This window comes from Salvelinus sp. IW2-2015, linkage group LG13, assembly GCF_002910315.2.
Source record: "Salvelinus sp. IW2-2015 linkage group LG13, ASM291031v2, whole genome shotgun sequence".
Lineage (NCBI taxonomy): Eukaryota > Metazoa > Chordata > Actinopteri > Salmoniformes > Salmonidae > Salvelinus > Salvelinus sp. IW2-2015.
In genome coordinates, this window is record NC_036853.1 from 11594861 (window position 1) to 11608361 (window position 13501).

General features: G+C 40.3%; 1 protein-coding gene across 2 annotated transcripts in view; it reads left to right on the forward strand.

The window, feature by feature from the left end:
* Positions 1-6439: 6439 nt before the first annotated feature.
* Positions 6440-13501, forward strand: part of LOC111972255 (phospholipid phosphatase 2-like) — a 39878-nt gene continuing 32816 nt past the window's right edge. The window contains exon 1 of one of the 2 annotated variants that reach the window (XM_023999200.2): positions 6440-6834. In XM_023999200.2, coding sequence (XP_023854968.1) covers positions 6774-6834 — 61 coding nt within the window. In that variant the 5' untranslated portion in view covers positions 6440-6773. Of the gene's footprint in view, positions 6835-12076; positions 12173-13501 lie in introns of those variants that run through there. The other variant, XM_023999201.2, reaches the window with a different exon arrangement.

A 13501-nucleotide genomic window follows, 5' to 3' on the forward strand; every position in this document is an offset into this window, starting at 1 on the left:
ACTCATAGAGTTTTAATGTTTCCACATACTGAGTCCAGTACTCAGTGTGGGTCCACCCCCACCCCCCACACACACTTTTTTAGAGCTTTGAATAATGCCCACAACTAATGGCACATTCAGACCCAATTTTATTTTTACTACCCAGTGTCAACCGGTCAACCCCAGTCATGTGTGAGTCAGCATCCCTGGGGCTTTTTGCTCTTTCAGCAGCGGGTACAGAAGTTTGGGAGGATAGCATGTTGTTAAATACTGAATTAAGGGTCAGACTCTGCATTGTAAACTATGCAAATGCTTTTCAAGAATGCAGTATTGGCTCAGGACAAGAAAACGCTGCATGCGATGCCTGCTGAGGTCTGTAGCCTACTGGCTCGAGTGGATGGAGTTTGGTTGTCATGGATGTCATGAATATAAGATGTTGTAATATAAGATGTTAACCTAACACCTAGCGAGCTAGTCAAGAGTATACGACCTCATGGCGTCACAGTTAAGGTGTTGGCTTCACAGTTACTGGACCCGTGTTCGGGTCCTGATTGGGGCTACCCCTGAATTTGTAACGATAATGTTATTACAATGTTTAGAATTATATTTAGTAAATAATTACTTGCCTTGAATTCTGTGACTGATCACTTTAGACTAATCATATAACTCTAATAAAATATATAAAAATGTCTTTATTATAAATATGTCACCATTAATGTAGAGTGCCATGGATTTCCCCCCAAAATCCCAGTAGACACTGATCTATGGAAATGCCCTAAAATATCCCCATAAGTTTTATGGCACATGTACACAGTCAGTCAGTAACACAGGCAACTCCTCAATAGTCAGCTGCTATCCACCGTGTGCACTGTAGGCTACTCTGAGAAACAAACTGCTTTACCACCAGCAAGACTGACGGGCTGGCACAGAGCGCACGGATGATTTCTGCTCTGCTTTCCTTTATTGTTGCTGTCAGTAGCTACAGTAGGTTTCCATCCAATTGGGAACAGATTTTCATGCAAATATTCTAAAATCCGCATAACAACAATATGTGCATTTTCCCACAAGAGATGTTTCCATCAAATTGACTTGTTGTGAATAAAAGGATGTGCATGATGACGTAGTGCACAAAAATTACTTTTTGCTGTTAAATTCCCATATACCAAATAAAAAAATATAAGTTAAAGGAAAATTTCACCCCAAAACTTATCTGCTAACTTTCAAAATACAGAATACAGCCGGTATGATCATATGTTTCAAAATGCATCATAGAGGCTGTATTTCTGTATTTTGAAAGTTACATATCTTGAAAACTTCATTGCTGAGATGCAAAACATTTTGAGACTATATCAACAATGGAAAAATGAAATGAATATTACAAGAGTTTTTGTGTGGAGTTTTCCTTTAACCTCTACGGGATCGGTCCCCCCCCACGGGATGGTTGAGCAAACGTGCGCTTATGTGATTAGCATGACGTAAATAACAAGAACATTTCCCAGGACATAGACATGTCTTATATGGGCAGAAAGCTTAAATTATTGTTAATCTAACTGCACTGTCCAATTTACAGTAGCTATTACAGTAAAAAAAGACCATGCTATTGTTTGAGGAGAGTGCACAACAACAAAGAACTTTTATCACAGCAACTGGTTTGATACATTCACCTCTGAAGGTAAATAATATACTTACATTTATGTAATTTTTGTAATCTTGCTCTGATTTGTCATCCTGATGGTCCCAGATGTAAAATGTAGCATAGTTTTGTTTGATAAAATCTATTTTTATATTCAAATGTAGGAACTGGGTTCTACAGTTTGAATCCCTGCTGTGTCTGACCCCCCTCACCCCATCTAGATGTGTGAAGGTTGGTGTCTTTTCTGTAGGGAAGCTAATTATCCATCATTTATGACATTCCTGGGAGTGTGTAAACTTAAATGTTGTATTATCATATCATTTTTGTATGTTCTCTACAGTTATGTACTTGAAAAAGTATCAATTGACCAATTCGACACATTATACAACATTTTGAATAGTAATGCAATGGTTCATTGGATCAATCTAAAACGTTGTGCACACTGCTGCCATCTAGTGGCCAAAATCTAAATTGCGCCTAGAGTCCTAAGTGTAATAATGGCCTTTCTCTTGCATTTCAAAGATGATGAAAAAAAATAGAAAACGCATGTTTTTTTCGTTAGATTATCTTTTACCAGATCAAATGTGTTATATTCTCCTACATTAATTTCACATTTCCACAAACTTCAAAGTGTTTCCTTTCAAATGGTATCAAGAATATGCATATCCTTGCTTCAGGTCTTGAGCTACAGGCAGTTAGATTTTGGTATGGCATTTTAGGCGAAAATTGAAAAAAAGTGTCCCATCCATTTTAAATGGGTTTCCATGCGTTTTCAACTCTACCGATGGTTTTGTCTCAAACTGTTGCATTATATAGCAAATGTGCCCAGTCTGGTCTTGGCAGTGAGCTCTAGCCAACAGCTCGAAGATACAGTGCTGGTGTAGCCATAGGCGGAAATCCCAGGGGGGACGGGGGGGACACGACCCCCCCATCTTGGGAAAAATATGATTTGTCCCCCCCAATATATCACTGTAAACATAACCATGTAATTTCAATAATATTAATAATACGCAATGAAAGCACTTGTGCTGATTATAGACACTTAATAGCGCGTTTAAGTTTCAAAAGATTGCGACCCCCCCCGCCCTTTGCCTCACAATGGTTTGATCCACTGCCAGTTCTTTAGCTGGCAAGGTAATAAAGGGTTCGTATCTACTGTCCGAAAGGGACATGCTAATTGACGTGAGGTTAATCCGTCAATCCATAGCAGGTCCATAGCAATGTTATTTATTTTTTTTATGTTGGCAGGGTTCACACACTAGCTGAATTTGCAGAGCTAGCGCGCAAACTAAAGCAAACATTAACTATCAAGCTAGCTAGTACCTATTCCATTTTTGTGGCGTCGTCCAAAGATTGGAATCTTTGCTTATCGGTCAGTTTTATTCCAAGATCAGCATTGCAGCTGTAGTTGCTTCGACGGTCCCTGTTGATAAGAGTTAGCGATAAACTGAAAGTCCAAACTGAACAGAACAGAACTACACTCTCTTCTACCATGTCTTAAATTATGATATAAATGGTCTCGTTGCAAAAGATAAATTGTCGCTAGTGAACTTTTTTTTATTTTTATTTTATTTCACCTTTATTAACCAGTGGTAGCAAAGATTATAGCAAACACACAGAAACGGAATTGGTGCTCGACTTAGCTTTAAACAAATTCAGCTATTGTTGGAAGCCAAAGCAATAATGAAACCAAACTATTTAAATTACAAAAGGTTGCAAGCATGTGTGTGTAAATTGTGTGTGTGCAGCTAGGCCAGGCAGCCAGCCAGGTCGAAAAATGGCAGAAAAAAGTAAGGAAGAATGGACATTCAGAGTATTTGTCAGTACACCAAAACGCATAGTAAGAACTCTAGTATCCTAATATCTCAAAGGACCTAGTTGATTAAAAATTTCATAGAAAGAAGTGAAATGCAATGGAAATGTGTCACAATGATGTCATTAGGCAGAGCAGGGCAACAGATGGCACACAGACAGCAGAGCTGGGGACAGACATTCAGGGAGATGCACGACAGGGAGTCTCAGGTAAGTTTGTTGAGGTCTTTAGTTTGGCAACATAATGAAAGGTTCATCAAATTTGACTGATGTAAACATAGGGACATTTAAGTTGGAAAATTGCCATTGGATACCCCCACTCCAACTAAACTGGTGACTAAACTAAGACTTGTTGTACGCAATGGTTATTGCTGTTTGTGATTAATGTGTTGTGTTGTGCGTACCTGTAGTTAGGAGTAACGGCAAACAACCTTATTTTATTTCTAGAGACAGACTGGAGGTCAGTAGGGGTGGGGAAAGAGCCAGAGAGATGAGACTTCAGAGGACAGTGTCACAGCCACGGCAGGACAGTGTCACCCGTTGTTGCACAGCAAGCAACCAGTATAGGGACAGTGGCACAGCATTGAGTCCAGTTACACAGTAGACCTGGCACAAAACTCATATCAAGCCACACGCCCACAATTTATAGAACCCATGCAAAACTCTTTGCCAACAGAGTGTTGAACGTTTCAAAGAGATGGTTTCGCGATTTCCCCTGGCTACGATATAAATGGCCATCAATAAAAGGAGTGTTGTGTTTTCACTGTAAGCCAGAGGGTTTTCAAGACCAGCCCATTTCTTTTGGCCAGAAGAGCTGATGCCTGCCTTCATTAGTGCAGGATTTAGGAACTGGAGAAAAGCCATTGAAAATTCACAGCACATCAAAATTGCCAAACCCACCGCAACTTGTAAAATTGTAACAGCACACCAGTAATCCAATCAGTGTCCATTATGTCCAGCGGTGGGGTAACAGCAGGATGACGCAAGGCATTGCTTGATGAAAATTGTTAGTTTGGTGCGGCATGTAGTAAGACAGGGACAAGCCTTTAGGGCCACACGGATGACAGTGGGAATTTATACCAGATTTTGAAACTTAGGGCAGAAGAGGATGATCCCATTTTACCTGAAGTGGTTAACAGAGCGTACCGACAATGTACACGAGCCCCAAAAGCACAGAATGAAATGTCTGAACATCATGGCCAATAGTGCATTCGAGGGCATTGCAGCTAGATTAGGTCTCTTCCGATTGTACAATTTCATTAATTGTTGAATGGTACTCAAGATGTCTCTGGTGCTGAACAGAAGAATGTCTGTCTGCTTTATGTTCGACCATGACCATGTCCCTCACAAGAGTTTTATTGGGCTATACGAGGGTGTCGGAGACACAGAGCGAGGGATTGCGAAAAGTTGCAACTGAATGTGTTGTTGAGAAACCGCAACATATGCTCGGTTTCTTTGTCAGTAGTGTGTATAGCAGTGGTTCTCAACCTTTTTGGGGTACTGGGAACCCTGCCATATTTTGAGGCAAGGCAGGCAAGGTTTTGAGCGGTCCTCAGGGACCTTCCACCCCCTCTATATAATATGTAAACTTACTGGAACCTTGTGAGTACGACTACATTCATTACCACTTTTTTATTTCACGGACCCCTTCAATTAGTCCATGGACCCCTGTTTGAGAACCCATGGTGTAATTGATAGTTGTTCTTTTGTTTAGTAGTTTTCAGTACACTTACAAATGATTTATTTCATGTTATTTTATTTAAAATTGCATACTTTGTGCGACATACTTGTCCATAGCTGCTGTTTGAAGAGTTGAGACACTGACTGAAGGATATTTTGTTTGATTTATTTGGGTTTTTCATTGAAGTAGTTATTTTGCTTTTAGAACTGTACTTATTTTAAGCTTTTTGTTCTTGCAAAGATATTGTAGACTCAGGCCAGGTGCACATATTTAATGACTATATAAATGTATCAGAAAAAGTCAAATTAAAAGGTAAATTAAATACYGAGACCAACTTTGTGATGGTTCTCAATGGAGATTCTTTTAGATGTGATCACACCATGTTCATTGTATTTATGAAAACTACACCCATACAGTGTACAGTACCATTGTCACCTACTGACCTTTCTTGATATTGCTGGTTGTAAGTACGAATACCTGCATACATACTGGACTGGTAAGGAGCACTGCTATAACTATTATTAGTAGTAGAATTATAATGATTTAAACATTTGAACAAGTTGGGAAAACCCTTCAGTTAACTACTGTACCTATCAATTATCCAGTTGTAGGAATTATGGTTCCTCAATATACATTTAACAACGTATGCTATGTGTTACAGCACTACTTTTGGTGTCCCCCTCAGGAATTGCTCTTGAGAAAATTTAATGTAATTGTCCCCTCCAAGGTTGATCTCAGATTTTCGCCCCTGGGTGTAGCCTACATTATGATATTATGGATAAGAGCGGGATCATTTTTATTTCTCAAACTGGAGCCAATTAAGCATTGATCATGTCACCAGAATTAGATCCTCCATATTTATTGGAATGGAGCATTAAACTCATCACAGTGCACTTTCACCACGCTGTAAAGTTCATAATTTATTTCAGCTGCAGCCTTCTAAACTGCATGCTTTCCCGAGTCATAGTGGGAAGACCATACGTCATCGCGTCACCTCAAATTTACTACGATATGATGGTTATTAGGACTATAGGCTATCAATATTTGCGCATAAAGTCGTTTCCACCACCATTTCTCGAATAATTTATTTTACCGACGCAAACAAATCACAACTTTTCTAGCATATGTTGTTTTGTCAACATTTGGAAAGTTAACTGATGTGCTATTACCATCGTGACTATTTTTATCCGACATGTACTTTTTATCTATAAAAAGGTTGGCTGGAAACCTGGCTAGTGTCAATTCTTACCTTTCAAACTTCGCACATTTAAGTAACTATTTCCGAGTTCCCAGTTGTTTTGAACGCCGCATAAAATACTGTAAGGAAGTGGGAAGGAGGGGTCAGTGGCGTGGTGAACGGAGAGGGTTGCGTTGGTTTGTCAGACGCCTCAACTAATATAAAAACGTTTTCTTTTACAGTCCGTAACCAAAATATGCGGGCAAAGGGGGTAATAGTTTTAACACTGTGGCCGGTTGAGATGATTAGAGTCTGAGTTCGGAAGACATTTTTGGGATTTCAAAATTGCATAGGCCCACCTAGGTAACAGCATTTGTGGGCAGGTAGGGAAGTAGCCTTCCGGAAGAACTCGCGATACAGGTTGGCAGTTTGCATACGGCACTCGTAAAGTAAGTTTTGAAACAAGTTTTTAATCAACTACAGAAGGAAAAATGAAGGATTTTCGAAAAAAGAAGCTGTATGTCTTCGTGGACGTGCTGTGCGTGTTAGTGGGTAAGTACAGTAGCTACAGTGTATCAATTTCACACTGCGCTTGAACAAAGACAGGATTATTTATATACTAGGCAGGCTACGTAAGCAGATCTATTCACATACAGTCATTGGGACTACCGCGTCCATGCCTCGGTAACATTGATTTTAATTTTAGACTGATGAAAAACCATTGGACATGAAATGGAAAAGGTATCCAGATTGTTACCAACATAATACTCCTCTTCGTGGTTAATTTATGTTGCAAATGACAACGTCTTTACTGTAGATTTAACTGATTTAGTCACTTGATTACATAGTTGAGTCGAACTGTCGGCCTACTCTTCATAAAAAAATAGAAAGTTCAAATATGTGCGCCCTAGAGACAATTATTATAAAGCTGACGGACTGTGAAAGAGTCAGATTTAAGTTTTTGTGTTAACACTTTCTCCAGTTCATACTGATTATAACACCGTAGTAGACAATAAGATGGGAGTAGCTTGTTTTTAATGCCAGCCTGTCTGCTCCAGACCATCACCACTTCCAAACATGCACATTTGTCCAGATGACATGATGCGATATTAAATTGCACCATGGGAAAATAGGAAAAGCTCATTCGCATCATGGGCCTTTACTTTTTGTACTGAGTTTCAGTAAACTTAATATTTGTTTATGGAAATGTAATATGCATATGTCTGCCCCCTTATCCCTATTTTCCTCTATTTGGCCTTCCAAAATATTTTGAAGAATATGCCTCTTTTCCACATTCAATGCATTTTCAAGGATCTTGCTTGCAAATGTGCATGACAGACCAGCTACTTCAATACTGAGTTAGTTCAATATGAACTATGGCTGGGCATTTAAAGTGCAGACTGTCAATGAATCAATGAATATAAATGATAGGGCAGTGCAAATGTACAAGTGGACAGTGGTTTGAGGTGAAGCTATAGCAATACATACAGTACCGGTCAAAAGTTTGGACACACCTACTTATTCAAGTGTTTTTCTTTATTTTGACTATTTTCTACATTGTAGAGTAATAGTGAATAAATCAAAGCTATGAAATAACACATATGGAATCATGTATTAACCAAAAAATGTGTTTTATATATTTTATATTTGAGATACTTCAAAGTAGCCACCCTTTGCCTTGGTGACAGCTTTGCACACTCTTGGCATTCTCTCAACCACCTTCATGAGGTAGTCACCTAGAATGCATTTCAATTAACAGGTGTGCCTTGTTAAAAGTTAATTTATGGATTTTTTTTCCTTAATGCATTTGAACCAATCAGTTGTGTTGTGACAAGGTAGGGGTGGTTCAGAAGATAGCTCTATTTAGTAAAGGACAAAGTCCATATTATGGCAAGAACAGCTAAAATAAGCAAAGAGAAACGACAGTCCATCATTACTTTAAGACATGAAGGTCAGTTAATCGTGAACATTTCAAGAACTTCAAATGCAGTCTCAAAAACCATCAAGCGCTATGATGAAACTGGCTCTCATGAGGACCGCCACAGGAAAGGAAGACCCAGAGTTACCTCTGCTGCAGTGGATAAGTTCATTAGAGTTAACTGCACCTCAGATTGCAGCCCAAATAAATTCACAGAGTTCATGTAACAGACACATCTCAACATTAACTGTTAAGAGGAGACTGCGTGAATCAGGCCTTCATGGTTGAATTGCTGCAAAGAAACCACTACTAAAGGACACCAATAATAAGAAGAGACTTGCTTGGGCCAAGAAACACAAGCAATGGACATTAGACTGGTGAAAATCTGTCCTTTGGTCTAATCAGTCCAAATGTGAGATTTTTGGTTCCAACCGCCATGTCTTTGTGAGACGCAGAGTAGGTGAACGGATGATCTCTGTATGTGTGCTTCCCACCGTGAAGCATGGAGTAGGAGGTGTGATGGTATGGGGAAGCTTTGCTGGTGACACTGTCTGTGATTTATTTAGAATTCAAGGTACACTTAACCAGCATGTCTACCACAGCATTCTGCAACGATACGCCATCTGGTTTGGGCTTAGTGGGACCATCATTTGTTTTTCAACAGGACAATGACCCAACACACCTCCAGGCTGTGTAAGGGTTATTTGACCAAGAAGGAGAGTCAATGACCTGGCCTCCACAATCACCCAACCTCTACCCAATAATTTTTTATTTATTTAACTAGGCAAATTCTTATTTACAATGATGGCCTACACCGGCCAAACCCAGACGACGCTGGGCCAATTGTGCGGTGCCCTATGGGACTCCCAATCACGGCCGGTTGTGATACAGCCTGGATTCAAACCATGGTGTCTGTAGTGACGCCCCTAGCACTGAGATGCAGTGCCTTAGACCGGTGCGCCACTCGGGAGCCTGAATTGAGATGGCTTGGGATGAATTGGACCGCAGAGTGAAGGAAAAGCAGCCAACAAATGCTCAGCATATGTGGGAAGTCCTTCAAGACTGTTGGAAAAGCATTACAGGTGAAGCTGGTTGAGAGAATGCCAAGAGTGTGCAAAGCTGTCATCAAGGCAAAGGGTGGCTATTTGAAGAATCTCAAATATTAAATATGTTTTGATTTGTTTAACATTTTTTGGGTTACTACGTGATTCCATATGTGTTATTTCATAGTTTTAATGTCTTCACTATTATTCTACAATGTAGAAAATAGTAAAAATAAAGAAAAACCCTTGAATGAGTAGGTGTGTCCAAACTTTTGACTGGTACTGTATATTGTTGTCCAATCATCCTCTCTGACTTTTCTATTATTGTGTAGCACATTCCCCATACATGTCAAGCAGGCCAATCAGTCCCTACTCCCTAGAGATGGGTTTCCCAACTCCGGTCCTCAAGTACCCACAACTGTACACATTTTTATTGTAGCCCCGGACAAACACCTGATTCAACTAATTTAGTGGTTGATTCAGGTTTTTTCGTCCAGGGCTACAATAAAAAGATATACTATTGGCAGTACTTGACGACGGGAGTTGGGAAACACTGCTTAGAGTTAGGTTCTCCATCTGTCAAGGCTCCAATGTGGGGGTGTTGTTACACAGGGGGTGTATGATAACTGATAACTGCACTTACACTTGGCAGACTGATTGCGTAATGGTCTGGCCTATAGCAGCACATTCCCACGTTGTTTTTGTTCAGTGTGGTGTGAGAGAAGAGGAGAGCAGAATGGGTAATGCCTGTTGGGACCTGCTTCAGGGCAGCATCCCCAGGCTTTCAGGATATGATCCATTCCACCATGAGATTCCAGCAGTGAGTACATCACACCGACTGCTGCATAGTGAGAGTCTGGCTGGCCCCCCTAATGAACTCTAAAGCCCACCATGTCACGAGTCTCGGCTTAAATTCTCACGGTCAAATTTAGATGATCCACCTCGCTTCTTGCACCCTCCAAAGAAAGGAGAAGTAAGTCAAATCCATGCTCCTGATCTTCGCAAAAAATAGTGGTTTTAGGCACAGGATACACTAGTTATGGTGTGGCTTTTGTTCCACCTCAAAAATGGATTGAAATGCACTCCACTGCCCAAGCCCGTAGCAATAGTATGAGAACAATGTTTTTGCTGGCTTGCCCGAAGGACATAAATTGCTAGAAGTAAAAATACAACTGAATCTCTACCATGGGGAAGTTGATATAAAGGGAGGGTGCAGTGATGTGGTCTGTAGTTTAATTATTAGAAGGTTACTGTGAAGTGTGAATTAATCGTATTGCAATGGTTATGCAACAAGTCAGAACCACATTCCCCAGGGTTAACCTCTGATGTAGGCTATTACATTTAAATGACATTACACTAAGCTCTGTAGATATAATCACAGAGTAATATAACTAGTAAATACTTATCCTGCCCAGTGCTTTGCCCATGTCAAACTATCAAAAGCTGGTGTGGCAGGTGAGGTGTGTGATTATTAACCATGGGTCATTTCCATTGTTAAAGGACCCATGAGCACCAGCATATGAAGTTCATAGGAGCATATCAAATTGGGTGTCAAATGAAAGCTACGAGTCTATATTTCTGGCAAATGAAGGCATAGATACATTTTTCAACCATTTTCCATGTAAAACAATTGTAATTGCTTTGATTTCTGGTCAAAGAGATGGAAAAGGAGTCTTAGAAAACATATGCAAGAAAAAGTCTTCAAAGGTATTAGAAATACATCAAAACACAATAGTGTTGAAGAAAGACCCCTGACAACTAATGTCAACACTTCTATTTCATTTTGGAAAATGTATTTTCCTTCTGTAAATGTATGATACATTGCCTTGTGCCTTGTAATTCCATTACCAAAAACCCACATATCTTTAAGATATTTTCAAAAGTCTATCCCTCATGATTAGGGAGGATTATGAAAGTTCACAGAAGTAACAAGTAAAGGTAGACCTACCAATTTGTTATAGTGTTTTTACTGATATCAATATTTGTTTATGAGTTATTAAGCGACTCAAACTCAATTCTGTTACCAAATCAGTAAGAATGACTGAAAAATCATTAACGGAATTACTGCAATTGAATTGGCTACAATGGGAAATGATAGTAGTCACAAACCACAGTTGGGTAACCTGCTACTGTCCTCCCTTCCACTGGCATACTGTTTATGTTCAGTTTATAACGGTTGTCTTTCTCTTTCTGTCGTTTCGTGGTCAAAGCCAGAGTGAAAACTGTCTGGACAACCCCATCCGCTCTCTCTCTCTTCTCTCCTCCTCATCTCTCTCTTCTCTCTCTTCTCTCCTCCTCTTCTCTCTCTTCTCTCCTCCTCTTCTCTCCTCCTCATCTCTCTCTTCTCTCTCTTCTCTCCTCCTCATCCTCTCTTTCTCTCTCATCCTCTCTTCTCTCTTCTCATTCTCTCTCTTTTCTCTCCCTCCAATCCTCCTTCTCTCCTTCTCTCTCCTCCTTCTCTCTCTCTCTCTCTCTCTTCTTCTCTTCTCTCTCTTCTCTCTCTCCTCTCTCTCTCTCCTCTCTCCTCTCTCTCTCTCTCTCTCTCTCTTCTCTCCTCCCTCTCTCTCTCTTCTCTCTCTCTTCTCTCTCTCTCTCTCTCTCTCTCTTCTCTCCTCCTCATCTCTCTCTTCTCTCCTCCTCATCTCTCTCTCTTCTCTCCTCTCTCTTCTCTCCTCTCATCTCTTCTCTCTCTTCTCTCCTCCTCATCTCTCTCTTCTCTCAACTTCTCTCATTCTCCTCTCTCTTCTTTCTCTCTCTCTTCTTTCTCTCTCTTCTCTCCTCTCTCTTCTCTCTCTCTCTCCAGTTAATGTTACCTCTCCTCTCTTACTGACACCTACCCAGCATGAGCCCCCTCTCCTTCCATTTGCTGTAACCAGCATTCCTACCAACTGAGCACTGACCAACACCGGACATCCATGGATGTTGAAAAGTAGGTGATTTGATTTCAACATCCACAGACGTCGTTTTTTGGTCCGGTCCGGAACAGCCTTGATTTGGCCCAAACGTGGACGTGAACCAATCATAGACGTCTATTTCACAAGTTTGGTCATCACAGTACAGTTGAGTATAGTACTGTAGAGCACACTGGAGTTTAATACAGAATAATGAACTCTACTGAACTGTACTGACCTCTACTTTACTGTGATGTACTGTGCTGTTCAAACAATGTGAAACAAAGATGTCTATGATTGGTTGAGATTTGGTCCGAAACAACCAAATTTGGGCTTGTTTGTGGGCAGAGCTCATTACAATAATAGCCATATATGCAAAGGATTATGTTGCATATTTCTACCTTTTATGTACCTGTTTAGGATACAGCACCATGAAGAGAATGACATTCATATCCATAATTATGCATTTCTGTGTAGTACAGATCAGGGATCCATGATTGAATCCTGTTACTGTAGTTCAATAACCAAAATAGATTATTTAAACCTCAAGGTGTCATGTCATAGCTGACATCCCATTCTTTCTGCAGACATCTTTGAATCTAAAAGGGATACTTCGCGATTTTGGAAATTAAGCCCTTGATCTACTTCTCCAGAGTCAGCTGAATTCATGGACACCATTTTTATGTCTTTGCATCCAGTATGAAGGAAGTTAGCATTAGCTCGCAAAACTTCCTCTAACTAGTGTTACCATAGACTTCTAGTCATTGCGCTATCTACTAGCAGCTACCATAGACTTCTAGTCATTGCGCCTGCTCTATTTAAACTCAGCAGCTACCATAGACTTCTAGTCATTGCGCTATCTACTAGCAGCTACCATAACTTCTAGTCATTGCGCTATCTACTAGCAGCTACCATAGACTTCTAGTCATTGCGCATCTACTAGCAGCTACCATAGACTTCTTAGTCATTGCGCTATCTACTAGCAGCTACCATAGAACTTCTAGTCATTGCGCCATCTACTAGCAGCTACCATAGACTTCTAGTCATTGCGCTATCTACTAGCAGCTACCATAGACTTCTAGTCATTGCGCTATCTACTAGCAGCTACCATAGACTTCTAGTCATTGCGCCATCTACTAGCAGCTACCATAGACTTCTAGTCATTGCGCTATCTACTAGCAGCTTACCATAGACTTCTAGTCATTGCGCGCTATCTACTAGCAGCTACCATAGACTTCTAGTCATTGCGCCATCTACTAGCAGCTACCATAGACTCTCTAGTCATTGCGCTATCTACTAGCAGCTACCATAGACTTCTAGTCATTGCGCCATCTACTAGCAGCTACCATAGACTTCTAGTCATTTGC